Source organism: Scyliorhinus torazame, chromosome 3 (genome assembly GCF_047496885.1).
Source record: "Scyliorhinus torazame isolate Kashiwa2021f chromosome 3, sScyTor2.1, whole genome shotgun sequence".
Lineage (NCBI taxonomy): Eukaryota > Metazoa > Chordata > Chondrichthyes > Carcharhiniformes > Scyliorhinidae > Scyliorhinus > Scyliorhinus torazame.
Genome location: NC_092709.1, coordinates 319,338,763 through 319,356,162, shown reverse-complemented (window position 1 = coordinate 319,356,162; position 17,400 = coordinate 319,338,763). Strand labels below are relative to the sequence as shown.

The 17,400-nt window shown below is 48.0% G+C and overlaps 1 protein-coding gene across 1 annotated transcript in view; it reads right to left on the bottom strand.

Annotated features, from left to right (window-relative positions):
• smox (spermine oxidase) overlaps positions 1-14,762 on the bottom strand; it is a 32,562-nt gene extending 17,800 nt beyond the window's left edge. The window contains exons 1-2 of the mRNA XM_072497633.1: positions 14,585-14,762; positions 5,857-6,091 (exon numbers count right to left, since the gene is read on the bottom strand). Of these exons, the coding sequence (XP_072353734.1) occupies positions 5,857-6,064 (208 nt within the window). The 5' untranslated portion in view covers positions 6,065-6,091; positions 14,585-14,762. The remainder of the gene's footprint in view (positions 1-5,856; positions 6,092-14,584) is intronic.
• Between the last annotated feature and the right edge of the window lie 2,638 nt (positions 14,763-17,400).

Here is a 17,400-nt window from a genome sequence, read left to right as displayed (position 1 = left end):
GAGGCAGGGTCAATCGAGGCATTCAAAATAGAATTGAATCATTATCTGGAAAGGAACAATGTGCAGGGCCGCACTCAAATGGCAAGGGAATGGCACGAGGTGCATTTCTCTCACCACGGGAGGAGGGGTAACAAACGGCCCCCTTCTGTGTTGTAATAATTTGATGATTTATACACTGGTCATATTTAAAATAAACATCTTTGTTTGTGTCTTTGTGAGCAACTTAGTAGGTTTGTAAGGTTTTAATTAAAATTTTCTTGGGATGTGAGCATTGCTGCCCATTTGTTGCCCATCGCTAATTGCCTTTGAGGGGATGGTAGTGATCATCAACAAAGCAGCTCAGGTACTGTACAGTAGGTATGCACACAGTGCTGTTATAGATGCAGGAGTGCAAAAGATGAGGCTGATGCATCTGCAACCATCTTCAGCCAGAAATACCAAATGGGTCTCTGCTTCCTCCGGAGGTGTCAGTCTTCAGCCAATTTGATTCACTCGACGTGAAATCAAGAAACAGCTGAAAGCACTGGGTCCTGCAAATGGCCTGACAATATTCCGGCAATAGTACTGAAGACTTGTGCTCCAGAACTTGCGACGCCTCTAGCCAAGCTGTTCCAGTACAGCTACAACACTGGCATCTACCCGGCAATGTGGAAAATTGCCCAAGTATGTCCAGTACACAAAAGGCAGGATAAATCCAACCCAGCCAGTTACCATACAATTAATCTACCCTCTATCATCAGCAAAATGATAGGAGGTGCCCTCCACGACGCAGTACTTACTCAGCAACAACCTGCTCACCAATGCTCAGTTTGGGTTCTGCCCGAATCACGTCGTTCCACAGTCTTGGAGAAAAGAGCTGAATTCCAGAGGTGAGGTGATATTAACTGTCCTTGACATCAAAGGCAGCATTTGACTGAGTGGCAACAAGGAGTCTAAATAAAATTGAACTCAGTAGGAATAAGGGATGAAAGCTCTCCACTGACCGGAGTCATAGGTAGATCATAGAATTTACAGTGTAGAAGGAGGCCATTCGGCCCATCGGGTCTGCACCGGCCATTGGAAAGAGCATCCTACGCCTCCATCCTATCCCCGTAACCCAGTAACCTCACCTAACCTTTTGGAAACTAAGGGGCAATTTAGAATGGCAAATCCACCTAACCTGCACATCTTTGGACTGTGGGAGGAAACCGGAGCACCCGGAGGAGACCCACGCAGACACGGGGAGAAAGTGCAAACTCCACCTAGGCAGTCATCAGAGGCCGGAATTGAACCTGGGGCCCTGGAGCTGTGAGGCAGCAGTGCTGACCACTGTGCCACCGTGCTGTCCCACAAACGAAGATGATTGTGGTTGATGGACATGATGTGGAGATGCAGGCGTTGGACTGGGGTGAGCACAGTAAGAAGTCTTACAACACCAGGCTAAAGTCCAACAGTTTTGTTTCAAATCACTAGCTTTCGGAGCACTGCTCCTTCCTCAGGTGAATGAAGAGGTACCCCTATCTCTGGATCTGTAAAGACTTACTTACCTGCTAATGCTCGCATTCAAAGCATTGTCTTGCATCTTTGACTTTGTCTATATATATGTTTCTGGCATATATATCAAAGGCAGCACGGTAGCCTTGTGGATAGCACAACTGCTTCACAGCTCCAGGGTCCCAGGTTCGATTCCGGCTTGGGTCGCTGTCTGTGCGGAGTCTGCACATCCTCCCCGTGTGTGCGTGGGTTTCCTCCGGGTGCTCCGGTTTCCTCCCACAGTCCAAAGATGTGCAGGTTAGGTGGATTGGCCATGATAAATTGCCCTTAGTGTCCAAAATTGCCCTTAGTGTTGGGTGGGGTTACTGGGTTATGGGGATAGGGTGGCGGTGTTGACCTTGGGTAGGGTGCTCTTTCCAAGAGCCGGTGCAGACTTGATGGGCCGAATGGCCTCCTTCTGCACTGTAAATTCTATGATAATAATGATACCTCTTCATTCACTTGAGGAAGGAGCTGTGCTCCGAAAGCTAGTGATTTGAAGCAAATCAGTTGGACTTTAGCCTGGTGTTGTAAGCCTTCTTACTGTGGCTGATGGAGGTCAATCATCACCAACCTGGGGCATCCTCAGGGTAGTGTCCCAAACTCAGTCATCTTCAGCTGCTTCACCAATTACCTTCCCTCCAAAATTAGGCCAGAATGGGTAGTTTGCTGATAATTGCACAATGCTCACCACTGACAACTCCTCAGATTCTGAAACGGTCCATATCCAAGATCTGGGCATCTTTCAGACTTGAGTTGATAAGTGGCAAGTAGTATTCACACCATACAAGTGCCAGGCAATGACCATCTCCAACAAGAAAGAATCCAACTAATGTCCCTTCAAGCTCAATGGCATTAACAGCACTGAAACCCCCACCATCAACATCCTGGGGGTTACCATTGACCAGAAACTGAACTGGACTAGCCACCAAATGAGTAATTCATCTCTTGACTTCCCAAAGTCTGTCCACCATCTACAAGTCGGAGGGTGACGGGATTCTCTCCACTTGACTCATGGCTGCAGTTCCAACAAGGGCAGCACGGTAGCATTGTGGAGAGCACAATTGCTTCACAGCTCCAGGGTCCCAGGTTCGATTCCCGGCTTGGGTCACTGTCTGTGCGGAGTCTGCACGTTCTCCCAGTGTGTACGTGGGTTTCCTCCAGGTACTCCGGTTTCCTCCCACAGTCCAAAGATGTGCAGGTTAGGTGGATTGGCCATGATAAATTGCCCTTAGTGTCCAAAATTGCCCTTAGTGTTGGGTGGGGTTACTGGGTTATGGGGATAGGGTGGCGGTGTGGGCTTGGGTAGGGTGCTCTTTCCAAGAGCCGCTGCAGGCTCGATGGGCTGAATGGCCTCCTTCTGCACTGTAAATTCTAAAGCATTCAGGAAGCCCTTTTCACTCGAGCTATTTGCTGTGCCTCCTTCGCCAGTATCTTCAAAACCTGTGGCCTCATAGGTCGAAGCCTGGACAATGTTCAGGTTTGGACTGAATTTCTAATTCCTCGCTGCACAGCGGGTGTACCTGCACCATGTGGACTGCAGCGGTTCAAGAAGGGGGGTCACCAAGAGCACGTCTCAAAGGCAATTAGGGATGGACAATAAATGCAGGCCCAACCAGTGATTCCCACATCGCATGAAAAAATAAATTGAAATAAATGTGGCAACTATTCCGTGTGGTAGCGAGTTCCATATTCAAACCATTCACTGGATAAAGAAATATGTCCTGAATTCCTGACTGGATTTCGTAGTGACTATCTTATATTGATGGCCACTAGTTTGGGATTCAATAGCTGACTATTGTGCATCAGCGTGCGCAGAAATGCGCATTAATCTTGTGGGCAAACAGCAGAATAACTCTACGAGGAACACTAAATAACGTCGACAATCTGGCTACCCATCCTCACATACACTATCTCTCTCTTAGAATTTACAGTGCAGAAAGAGGCCATTCGGCCCATCGAGTCTGCACTGGCCCTTGGAAAGGGCACCCTACCCAAGCCCACACATCCACCCTATCCCCATAACCCAATAACCGCACCCAAACCTTTTGGACACTAAGGGTAATTTAGCAAGTCCAATCCACCTAACCTGCACATCTTTGGACTGTGGGAGGAAACCGGAGCACCCGGAGGAAACCCACGCTGACACGGGGAAAACGTGCAGACTCCGTACAGACAGTGACCCAAGCCGGGAATCGAGCCTGGGTCCCTGGAGCTGTGAAGCAACTGTGCTAACCACTGTGCTCTCAAAGGAAGCAGCAATAATCGGAGAACTCAGAGCGACCACTTGTTGAAAAGTCCCAAGACTTCAGCTCAGTTCCAGGAACCCTTTCCGGTCAGCATTAGATGTTCTCATAACGTGGAACGCTCACCCAAGGGAAAGCAGTAGAGGATGTGGGAACCAGCAGGGGCCTAGAGTGAGAACCGATCACTGACCCCATGGATGGATTGTCCGGTTTCACTGTGTCACCTATAAATGCATCGGAGGTCCGTAACTTCCGCAGAGCGGTAATCTCCAGCGGATTGCCACTCTCGACAGACTTGCCCTCGCTGAAATTCCAAAGCCCCTGACTCACTCAACCTCACTCACTCAGGCTGGGTGAGATTGGAGCAGCAAAGCGCAACTCTGAGGAGTGACTGGGACGCAGGGAAGAAAGGAGCACCCCCTTTTTATGGCACTAGCCATAAAGGAGATGTTTAAAGGGACAAGGACAAGGTAATGTAAGAAGTTGGGGCGGAAAGGAGGGAAGCAGACCAGGGGGAGGGGAGGGATCAGGTCGAGTCAGGAGGGGGGTCGGAACCGCTGGGGATTCATGTGCATGCAGGGTATCCCATTCCAGGCTGGGTCTGGTTGTGTAAATAATTACTCTGGAGTTAGAGCTTATTTTCTTTCTAAATCTTTCAGAGTAACTATCAGGGTAAAACCATCTGACGTTAGTGATTTAAATCGCTTATGCCGAATGGTTCTAAACCCAGCGTAATTGCCCAGGGGAAGTTAGCACTTCTGGACAATTGCCGGGTAGACCCTTACATGGGAACTTCATGGAGGGCGTCCCCAGCGCATCATTGGGGTTCCCCAATGATAAGTGGCAATGATAAGCGACGTTGGGGAATCAGGATGTTACGGACCACAGCATGGAGCATCATATGCCTGTATCCCAACACAAAGAAAGTCCCATTCACCTGTTACTCCTGTGCTCATTGACCCTCAGTCAAAGATTCTCATGCTTGTTTTCAAATCCCTCCATGGCTTCATTCCTTCCGATCTCAGTAAACTTCCCCCAGCTCTACAACCATCCAAGATCTCTCCAGTCTTCCAACTCTGGTGTCTTGTGAATCCCTGACTTTCATCCCTCCACCGCTGTACCTTCAGCTGCCTAGACTCTAGGATTTCGAATTTCCTCCCTAAGCCTCCCTCGCTTTCTTCCTTTTATTCCCCGAAACCAAACTCTTTGACCACTCTACCATCTCCCCATGTGGTGCAATATCAGGTTTTGTTTGATAATGTTCCTGTGAGGTGCCTTGTTCTTTTTTTAGTCTCTCACGGGATGTGGGTGTCACTGACAAGGTCAGCATTTGTCGCCCATCCCTAATTGGCCTTGAATTGAGTGGCTGGCGAGGTCATTTCAGAGGACAGTTAGGAGTCAACCACATTGGGTCTGGAGTCACATAGACGCCGGATTTCCATCCCTAAAGGATATTAGTGAAGCAAGTGGGTTTTTGCAACACTCTATGATGATCCCATGGTCACCATTCCTGAAACCAGCTTTTCAATTCCAGATGTATCTAATTAATTCCAATTCCACCGGCTGCCGTGGTGGGATTTGAACCCATGGGCCTGGGCCTCGAGATTACCAATCCAGTAACATTTAGGGGCAGCACGGTAGCATTGTGGATAGCACAATTGCTTAACAGCTCCAGGGTCCCAGGTTCGATTCCGGCTTGGGTCACTGTCTGTGCGGAGTCTGCACATCCTCCCCGTGTGTGCGTGGGTTTCCTCCGGGTGCTCCGGTTTCCTCCCACAGTCCAAAGATGTGCAGGTTAGGTGGATTGGCCATGATAAATTGCCCTTAGTGTCCAAAATTGCCCTTAGTGTTGGGTGGGGTTAATGGGTTATGGGGATAGGGTGGAGGTGTTGACCTTGGGTAGGGTGATTTTTCAAAGAGCCGGTGCAGACTCGATGGGCCAAATGGCCTTCTGCACTGTAAATTCTATGATTACACTACGCCACTGTCTCCCGGTTATATAAAATAGAAGTTGTTGTGAAACGCTCCGCATTGAGACCTTTCCATTTACTCCATATCACCAAATGTTGCGTTTCAAAAAAGACAAGAGAAGGCTTACCAAGTTTAACACTTTGCACTCGGCCTCCGATTCGCTCAGATGCTTCTAGAATGACAATGTCTGTGAACCCATTCGCTAGGAGTTTTTTTGTAGCAGATAGGCCAGCGAGCCCAGCACCGATGACAACTATTCGAGGTTGTCGCTTTCTCTGAGAGCCACTACTGAGAGGATCATCTGCACTGTCTGAAGATATTTCACAACTTTGCATACCGCCCAAGCTCTTCTTCTATTGAAACTAGAAGGAAATGATACAAGTCAAGGTCAAGAGCAATCACAGTCAATCAAAAAACATAAGAAATAGGAGTAGGCCATTCGGCCCCTTGAGCCGTCTCTACCATTCAATGGTTGATCTTTTAACTGAACTTCAGTGTGCCATCCTATCCCCAGATCCTTTGATTAGCTTACTGCACACAAATTGATCTCAGTCCCGATTACACTGGGTGGTTGAGCATCTACGATCCTCCAGGCTGGTGAATTCCAAAGATCTACAACAGCAGTGGGCAACCTGCTGGGGCTTCATATGCATGCGGGACTTCCGTCCTCCTCGATTTTTTTCCGACCGGTAAAAGAAAAGTCACCATAGTCCCAGAAGATCATAGGCTGCTTTCCCCTTTGCAGGGGAGAGCTGACTGGCGGTGATTTAACCTGAGGGTCACCACACCACACCTCAGGCGAGGGCAAGGTTGAGAATATCCGCGCTGCTGGCCTTGCTCTGCATCATAAACCAGCCATCTAGCCAACTGAGCGAAACCGGCCCCCATTTCCTTTTTTAAAAATAAATTTAGAGTACCCAATTCGTTTTTTCCAATTCTGGGGCAATTTAGCAGGCCAATCAACCTAGCTTGCACAATTTTGGGCTGTGGGGGCAGAACCCACGCAAACACAGGGAGAATGTGCAAACTCCACACAGACAGTGAGCCAGAGCCGGGATCGAACCTGGGACCTCAGCGCTAACCCACTGCGCCACCGTGCTGCCCTACACCCCCCCCGCCCCCATTTCCTACCAATCTGACTAAGGTGATCCACACAGAAGGGCAAATGAAGTGAGGTACATGCCAATTGCAACAACATTGAGAATGAACCTTGTGTTCCCTCTCCATCCAAAATGTGAATATTTATTTTGTTTTTACAATGCAAAGTTGATGGTAGTTCTATTAATATATAAATAATTAAACATTTTCTATAACTCGTTATGAAATATTCAGCGTGTATTAAATATATTTAATCTTATTCATGGGGTCATGTTTAGGGAACAAGCCTGATTTCAAACTTGTGGCCGACTGAGATGGAGAAGGGCCACTCATGCGGCCCACTCACTCGCCTAGGTTGCCCATCACTGATCTACAATCATCAGAGTGAAAAAGCTTCTCCTCATTTCAGTCGTAAATGGTCGACCCATTACCTGAAGACTATGGCTCCTAGGTCTAGACTCTCGAGCCAGGGTCAACAGCCCTTCATCATCAATGACAAATATTCACAATTTTCTCAACGACATCAGGTGCAAGAGAAGCTTACGCAGACAAACTGGCGGTATCATCGGTTGGACAGTGTGGTGTGAGGATTTTCGATGCATTTTCTCCCCGATCACCTGCCGTAACCTGGCTGTGAATCCTGGAGAAAAGGCTTAGTTACCTGCTTCTCTGGAGGTTTCGACTGAGTTCCCAGCTCAGAGGCCTTTCCATTTCTGGGACTGAAATTGAATTGAGCCCAGAATGAGGGGAGGCAGTTTGACTCCTGTCTCATGGCTGTGAGGATTCAAAGGGAAATAATTTAAGTGAACTCAACTCCACTTTTTACTTACACCATTATAATGACCACATCGTAGACCATAAGAGTTGCTTCAATCACTAATTTTGGGACATTCTTTTAAATATTTAAGTGTGATCACTTGTTTGAGTTACTAACAAGGATACGTATTCTAACTACATACACAGGGCCTGTCCTGTGCAAACATAGGGGGCTGCATGGTGGCACAGTGATTAGCACTGCTGCCTCACAGCTCCAGGTTAAATTCTGGCCTCGGGTGACTGTGTGGAGTTTGCACTTTCTCCCCATGTCTGCGTGGGTTTCCTCTGGGTGCTCCGGTTTCCCCCCACTTCCAAAGATGTGCAGGTTAGGTGGATTGGCCATGCTAAATTGCCCCTTAGTGTCTAAACGTTTAGGTGGTGTTGCTGGGTTACGAGGATGGGGTGGAACCTTGGGCTTAAGTAGGGTGCTCTTTCCAAGGGCTGGTGCAGACTCGAAGGGTCAAATGGCCTCCTTCTGCACTGTAAATTCTATGATGTAGGATATATCTAGGCATTGTGCCCTTTTCAATCAAACAAAAGCATGCGGGAATAACTGTTCCCTGGCAGCATCTTGACCAGAGTCCACTTGCCAACCAATCAGCATCCCTTATCCTATGCAGTTCAAATTGTCGTTCCCATTGAAATTTGGCATTCTTGTGTCTGTCCTGATGAGTGCTAAATGAAAAGCTTTGACAGCATGAATCTTTCTTCAGCACTACTAACAAGGATGCTAATCATAGAATTTTTCTCAAGTGCTCAGATGTTTCAGGTTACAGAATAGTGCAAATGGGGCATCGGTCACTCTCCCTCTGTGATGCTTGCCAAGTGCCTGTATTTATATTGCTAATGCCCTATCTCACTGGCAGATTCATAAACTCTCATTATTTATATTGGTTTTCCCTCAATCCAAACTTCAGATGCTGCCTAAGAGAAGTCAAACATGTTTGTGGTGTGGGGCCTGAATATATCATTACGGTGATGCAGGAGAAACTATGGAGCTGGGATTTAGGTAACTTACTGAGGCATTGCAAAATAAACTTTATTCGGAGGCCAGGAGTTCATTAACGGAAGAGTCTCGGAATTTCTATCTGCTGCCAAGCCCTGGCCAGTGTCTCAGAGGGGGACAGATTTCAGAGGCTGAAGTGGAAACCCAAAATCCGTTGTTCCAAAACGTTCCTTGGGTAGCATGGAGGATGTGGGCACTACCACATGACTGCCCGCAATATGGGGTGATTCCCAGTGGACACCGGAGGTTCATTCAACAGATCAGCATCCACAGGATGCATTGCATCAAGTCATCAAGGCTTCCTCCACAACACTGCCAGCACCTCAGGCAGCAAGTGAAATCGAATGCCATCACCTCCAAATTCTTAAAGTCACACATCATTCCCAATTGGACTTGTGTCACGGTTCCTTCATCGTCACTGCCTACCGAACAACATTGTTGGAGTATTTTCATAAAATCAGAGAATCATTCAGCGAAAGAGGAAAGCCCCTTGATCCACTGTGTCTATGCTGACCCCTTGGGGCAGGTATCAGGTGAGTCCAACTCCTATCTCACAGCTGGACAAGGTTTTCCGATTCAAGCACTTATCCAATTCTATTTCTAAAGGATGTGATTGAACTTGCTTTCATCACGTTTTCAGGCAATGCACTCCAGATCACAAAAACTTGCAAAAGAATCTTTTCTCATACCACCTCCAGTTCTTTTCATCTTAAACCAGAGAACCATAGAAAAGTTACAGCACAGGAGGCCATTCGACCCATCTTGTCCATGCCAGACCGAAGACACCCAGGTGCCCTTTCTAATCCCACCTTCCTGCACCCGGTCCATAGCCCTGTAGCTTACAGCACTTAAGGTGCAGATCTAGATTCCTTTTAAAAGAGTTTAGGGTCTCTGCCCTCACCACCAACTCGGGCAGCGAATTCCAGACACCCACTACCCTCTGCTCTTTGCATAAAAAGTTTCTTCCTCATGTCCTCTCTACATCTCCCTTGGGTTACAGGTATTGCTGCCACTGGAAACTGCTTGTATTCATTTACTTTATCAAAATCCTTCATGATTTTGAATACTTCTAAAAACAAAATTCTCTTAAACTTCTCTGCTCCGGGGGAATAACACACCAACTTCTCCAGATTGCACTCATAAATTAAGCCCCTCAGTCCCGATGCCACTGAAATCTCTTCTGCATCCTCTCTATGGTCTTGACATCCTGATTATGACACAGTGCTCAGAACTGGACACGATACACCAGTTGGGTACAACCCAATCTTCTACAAAGGTTTAGCTTCACTTCCTTTTTGTACACTATGCCCTCCAAACGTGCCCTGCTGCCAGCAAAGACAAAGAACCATACAGTGCAGAAGGTGGCCATTCGGCCCATCCAGTCTGCATCGACCCTCTGAAAGAGCATCCCAGTCCTGTAATCCCACCTAACCTGCACATCTTTTAATACTAAGGGGTAATTTAGCATTTTAAAATTGTACCATTTAGCTTGTATAGCCTCTCTTCATTCCTCCGACCAAATTAAATCACCTCACACTTCTCTGCATTCCTCTTCCATCAAGCATGAGATACAAAAGTCTGAGAACACGCACTAATGGGTTCAAAAACAGCTTCTTCCCCGCTGTTACCAAACTCCTGAATGACCCTCTTATGAGCCATAGGTCTGCTCACTGCACCGGTCTATCCATGTCCTCCTGAAGGCTGCTGCTATGCTCCTCATTGTCTACTACATTTCCAAATTTTACATCTGAAAATTCTGAAATTATGCTCCATATACCTCAGTCCAGCTCATTAATATTGCAAAGGCCATACATACATATACAGACCATATAAAAATATCATATTTATCAGTAAAGCACTTGTGCTAATATGAACCGCTGGGGGATACTGCTGAATACATTCCTCCAGCCTGGAAAACAGTCACCTTCAGTCCGAGTGAATGTTGCACCTATGCTGCTATGTCCCTTTATTTCCCGGGCTTCAAATTGGCTCTAGATCTATTATGTGGGACTTCACCAAACGTCTTTCAAAGTCCACATTTACATCAAACTCACAACCCTCATCAGTTACTTAATTGAATCAAGTCAGTCAAATACGAATTGCCATGAATACAGATGTTTAATTGTTAACCCATATTTTTCCCCCAAGCGTTAATTAATTTTGTTCCAGATCACTGCTTCTAAGTTTCCCCATCACCCTCATTTCACAGACTGGTTCTCAAGGGTAATAAAGGTCGGCCTTACCAATGCCACCCATATCCTGATAATCCAGCTGAGTGTGTAGACACAGAAAAGGAATAACACTGACTGGGCCGGAATAAGCAAACAGAAGACTGAGGTTGAACTCAAAATAGTACGGTGGCCTGAAAAAGACCGTGTGCAATAAAAGAGTACAAATGCTTTCCTATCACTATGACACTACTTTACTATCTTAATGCAAACACTAAACTGTTTATTTTAAATAGGTTAATGCCTCTATTAAAATAATATATCTCATACATGCATTTAAAATATTTGTATACTAATGTCTTGTCCAGTGAGTCTTAAAGCCAACAGTCCCACTGCAAACTATTGGAATCACAGAATTGTTACAGTGCAGAAGGAGGCCATTCGGCCCATTGTGTCTGCCCCATCTCTCCAAACGAGCATCATGCCCACAATAAAAACAGAAAATGCTGGTTAAACTCAGGAGGTCTGACAGCATCTGTGAAGAGGGACACAAAGTTCAAGGGGAGTAGATGGGACAGCGGTCTGCGGAAGGTGCAACTCGGCAGATCGGGTCAGTCGCATCAGGGATCAGCAGATTTCCTCTGTTGGGCCGCCTTCAGTGTGGGCACGGCTGTCGCCGAGCGCAATTCCTCCACTGGTGGTTCGCCGCAATGGTCCCTGGGTCGGCAGGGAATGCCGGTTGGGGGGGGGGGGGGGCGGAGATGGCTTGTCAGTCCTGCGCCGAGTGCCCCTGGCATGAGCCTTCGCCGTTTCCTGGTGTCAAGGTGTAGCCATCTGGGATGGCCATGTCCCGATTACAAAATGGACACTTTGCAAAGAATGCAGGGAAAATTGGACAATACCAAAAAAGCATGCAGGTGCAAGGTCTGTCTGATGATTAGAGCTGTAGCTCTCAGACAAGACCGAGACTGCAGAACCATCTACATACTAATGAGCCATCCCCGGGAACAAAAGGCAACATTTAGGTAAACAATGCTAAGACAGACACCCGGGCGCCAGAGGAGACTAAAACAAAGCAGACCAACGGCCACCTAGGACACGCCCAGCAATCAGGGAACCCATCCCTCTGCTGGAGGAAAATCGATAAGGACGATTGGGAAACGGCCCAATTAATTGGGGCCAAGTTCAAGGCCCGCCCAAAAGTGCGCGAAGCCTCCTGAGGTATAAAAAGGACTCCCCAAGAGAGAATCGCTCTCTTGGCCTTGGTTCTCAGCGAGGAGAGACCTGCCAAAGCTACACCAGACCAAGTAAGTTCCAAGTCAACGCACGCTACGAGATAGATGCTCCTAGTTGCTATCCTGTAAACAGCTCAACCCAGCAGCCTCATGAGTAGATTTGACTGTGTAAATAAATGAGCATTGATTTTGAACTTACGAACTGGTGTATCGAGTCTTTGCTCAGAATTCGGTTTTGAACCTTGTGCGGTATCGAAAGATACCTGGCGACTCTTGAGCAAACGTAATTAAACAGAGCCAAATTAAGAGACAACAGCAAGGTAACAACAAAGGGAAGTGACTGTTTCCACGCCGGCTCCCTTCAAACTGCATGTTTCTCTCTCCGATGCTGCCAGACCTGCTGAGATTAGCCAGCGTTTTCTGTTTCTATTTCAGATTTCCAACATCTGCAGTATTTTGCTTTGATGATCATGACTGAGACACTGCCAACTGCTCAAGAAGAAGACGTGCAAAACAGTACCCTAGTAACCCTAGGGCCTAACACCAGATGATAAGACATCAAGGTGCCCAGTCTTCCTGAGGCTAAGGTGATCGACTGCCATCTGGGTCAAAGGAACACTGGGGAAGGTGAGACATACTGTGACATGCCCCAAAGAGTTTGTCAGAGGTCCCAGGACTTCTTTGAAAAAGAAAGAGCAATGCACAGGGCGATATTTGCACAGCGCCACGTACCTCGAAAGCGGGTGGGCGAGGAGGCTGAGCAGGTTTGGAGCTCCCAGCACTGAAGCTGTGTTTGGGTGTGTGGAGGGATGTGTTTTAAAGCAAAGCCCCCCCACCCCCATGTCTGAAGATGCTGCAGACGTGTCATCACATGATCCTAGGCACTTCTCCAGCTGCCTGTCACCCTCTCCTTCTCCCGGCACATTCACTCACTCTGGTCACTCAAAGCACCCAAACAATGTCTGGCCCTGACATTGTGGCATTGTAGGGCGCAAAAGCTCCACACATTCCTTCGAAAATTCTTCCATTTTAAGGGAACTGGATGCAACTTGAATGTCACCCACCGCGACTCAAGGCTAAAACAGCGGGGGGGGGGGGGGGGGTGGTCTGTCCCAGAACCAATGTCTTTCCATCTCCCACTTTAAACAACAAAAATCTGTCTTTATGACATTTGCCTCCCAGTGACAGCTCCGTGGATCTGGAATCATTGGGTCGGGGGCACTGCTGTAATCCTCGACTCGAGACAGACACACAGAGAGCGGCAGTGGAAATCACCCTGTGTACATGGAGAATGGTGACTGAGTGACAAAGTAATACAATGTTATCTCACTAAAGTCACATTTGTATTCTCACTAAAGCCACATTTAAACAGTACAATGAAACATGACCGAGGGTAGCTTGTCTGTTATTTGCCCCCAACACTGCGTGTGTGTGTTTGATACAGAGCATCATCTGTCACACATTTCCTAAAGTCACTCTAAATCCAGCAAAGCAAAGAGTACTATATCATTACATGAAGATGGGCGGGAGAAGGCTGCAGAATAATGCTAGAATGGAGCAGTTGGTCCGAATGGCATCTTTCTGTACTGCGCGTTCATCCTAAGAGACCGCGAAGACATTGCGAACTTTAGCCCAAATACTGAAATGTGAGTCTCTCTCTCTCTCCCCCCCCCCCCCCCCGCGCAACCTGGCCTCTCTCATCAAAACAACACCCCCACCCCCATCACCCTAAACAGGTGGACAGACCACAACTCCGATAATGAAAGTCTGCTCACGAATAGTTCATTGCTTTGAAGAGGAAATAAATGCCCTTACGACTGAACGCACCGGAAGGTGCAAAAGAACGATAAAAGAAACTTTAAATAAATAATGAAATCGGGGTGAGAAGCTCCGTGTGTTTGTGAGAGAGAGAACCAAAAGGCCAATCATGTTTGCAAGTAACAATTCTGTTTCCAAACAGGATATCAAACAGACCCAGTGTAGGGTTGGGGGATAGTGATTTTTCAAAAGTGCTGATAAATAACAGCACTTAAAACTGATCCGAAATACACGGAGGTCCAGGACATAGGTGATGTTGGCGATTCCAATTTTTAAAAATTAAATCTCTGAATGCGTGCAATGTTAACCAGTGAGAGCAGCTGAGGCAGTCTCTGGCAACCGAGCAGTCTCTTGCCACGTACTGAAGGTGGACAAAGCAATGCCGTGTATCTGTGTGGAACAAAAGCACTTTGGTTTCTCTGGGAGACAACACAGGCAGACCCTCACCAAAGAGAGAAGAAGCACTTCGTAATATTAAAACAATACCGCAGGAAGAGAGCAGGGTGGCACACTGACAGTTAGCACACAGTATCAAAAGACACAGGGCACATCTAACCCGAGGTGTTCATTTAATGAATCGTAAGCCTTGTATTGACATTTTCCCCGACAAAGGAACATAGATGTATGAGACTGCCGATCCTCCATTGCCAGGAGACCGATTTTGCTTTTAAACAAAAGGGTTTCCTCTTTAAAAAAAAATTAGTGGCTTTCTACCTCGCCCCGATCGTCCTTCCGCAACACTGAGTCTCCAGCTGAGCCCCGGCCGTGCGTCTCCGCTTGCCCAGCGTTCCTCTCCTCTCTCTCCCCCTCTCCTCTCTCCGCTTGTTTTGCTGCTGATCCGGAGAAACCCAGAAGTAACCAGCCAGCGGCGAGTCCCTGCCGAAGCTCGGCGCAGGCGCAGCTCGCCCGCCACTGTGTCAATTTCATGTGTCAATTTCAGCCAGGCTGCGCGCGCACCACATGCTAACCAGGCACCCTGAGCTTGAGGCTGAAGGCTGCCCACGTCTCATTCAATAACTGGGTCCAGTCACTGCCAGAGACGAAACAAAGCTGCAGACGTGGAGAACCTGTCTCTCTTCTCGTATTAGAGAGGCCTGCCTCCTTATCAGACACCGAATATTGTATATATATATATATATAGTCCTGTTTTTGTTCTTGTATTTGATGTTTGATGGTCAAATTGTTAGTGTTACGACTTGCCACGTCTAAATATTTTATAGAAATGTTTCGAGGCTGAGCACCTGGGGTGTTCTTTCCCCAGTCATAAAAGCTGAAGTCGGCACGGAAAAAATCACCCCGAGGAGCTTGACAGGATTGTCCAGGAATGCAAAAGGAACTCCCGACTTCTCTCTAATAAAAGCAAATTACTGCAGAGGCTGGAATCTGAAACCAAAAGAGGAAATGCTGGAAAATCCCAGCAGGTCTGGCAGCATCTGTAGGGAGGGAAAAGAGCTAGGTTTCGAGTCCAGATGACCCTTTGTCAAAGCTAAAAGACAGAGAAAGTGGGAAATATTAATACTGTGGGATGAGGGAATGAAAGATGAGTCATAGCCACAGAAAGCAAAGGGAAAGAGTGCTAATGGCAATCCCCAGAGAGACTAAAAGATGTGAAAGGCCAACAGAAGAGAAACTAAAATTAGAGGGTCATCTGTAGTGGGGAAGGGAGAAGCAAAGGGGAGAAAAGGTAAGGAGAGGGGGGATAAGATGGGGGGAGCATATATATAAAGAAAGGCAAGAAAGAAATAAAAGGTAAAAGACAAAGAACAAAGAAAAGTACAGCACAGGAACAGGCCCTTCGGCCCTCCAAGCCTGTGCCGACCATGCTGCCGTCTAAACTAAAATCTCCTGCACTTCCGGGGTCCGTATCCCTCTATTCCCAACCTATTCATGTATTTGTCAAGATGTCCCTTAAATGTCACTGTCATCCCTGCTTCCGCCACCTCCTCCGGCAGCGAGTTCCAGGCACCCACTACCCTCTGTGTAAAAAACTTGCCTCGTACACCTCCTCTAAACCTTGCTGTGGCACAATCAATTACTCACGAGTCAAGAAGTGATGAAGTCAATCGAGGCTTTATTAAGCAAGACTTGTTCCCCAGCAGCTCAGTTGCAGAATGCGGCTGCTGGGAGAACCCGGGCTCTTATACTCAGCCTTACTGGGCGGAGCCAGCAGGCGGCAGATCCAACCAGGACCCAGTGTCTGTCTACCAATAGTCTCTCGGCATCACAAGTACCGTACCACCCCTAATACATACCACCACATTCACCCCTTGTTAAAAAGGAACCCAGCGGGGTGGTGGGTCGCATGGTGGTAGGGGTTTACAAAGCTGGTCTTGGAATTATTTTTGTACAGTGACTATGCATTGATCTCAACAGTTAACTATTTACAGGTTTTGTCAGAATTATTTGCAGATTTTTGTTTTGTCACACGGATTCCACGAGTCGAGCGGGTGCCCTGGTCGTCCTCGTTGATCGTCTCAGCCCCGATGGTGGCACTGTCATCTCTGGGAGCGTTGCGCTGTTTGACCCTGTTTCCTTACTCCTGGGCGGGCATGGGAGGAGGACCGATCCACCCGGGAAAGGGAGAGGCCGTGGGGTGCACCGGTAATTGGTGTTGGGGGGGGGGGGTGTGGATCCGGCGGGTGCCATGTCCCGCAGGGAGACCATGTCCTGTCGACCACGTAGGCGTACTGTGGGTTTGCGTGGAGAAGGTGAACCCTCTCGACCAACGGGTGCAATTTGTGTGTCCACACATGCTTTCGGAGCAAGATGGGTCCAGGGGCTGCCAGCCAGGTCGGCAGCGACGTTCCGGAGGAGGACTTCCTAGGGAAGACAAGGACGTACTCGTGAGGCGTTTGATTAGTGGTGGTACACAGCAGCGAACAGATGGAGTGGAGAGCATCCGGGAGGACTTCCTGCCAACGTGAAACTGGGAGATTTCTGGACCGTAGGGCCAGTAGGACGGTCTTCCAGACCGTACCGTTCTCCCTCTCTACCTGACCGTTCCCCCGGGGGTTGTAACTGGTCGTCCTGCTTGAGGCAATGCCCTTGCTGAGCAGGAACTGACGCAGTTCATCGCTCATGAAGGAGGTCCCCATGTCGCTGTGGATGTACGCGGGGAAACCGAACAGTGTAAAGATGGTGCCGAGGGCTTTAATGACTGCGGCCGCTGTCATGTCGGGGCAGGGGATGGCGAAGGGGAAACGGGAGTATTCGTCCGCCACATTTAAGAAGTACGCGTTGCGGTCGGTGGAGGGGAGGGGGCCTTTGAAATCCAAACTGAGGCGTTCAAAGGGACGGGAAGCCTTTATCAGGTGCGCTCTATCTGGCCTGAAAAAATGCGGTTTACACTCTGCGCAGATTTGGCAGTTCCTGGTGGCTGTTCGGACCTCCTCAACAGAGTAGGGGAGTGTAGCGCACAATGACTTACGAGAGAGACGAATAGAGATGAAGTCGATGAGGCTTTATTAAGCGTGACTTGTTCCCCGCAGTTCAGCAACAGACTGGAGCTGCGGGGAGAAGCCCGGGTTCTT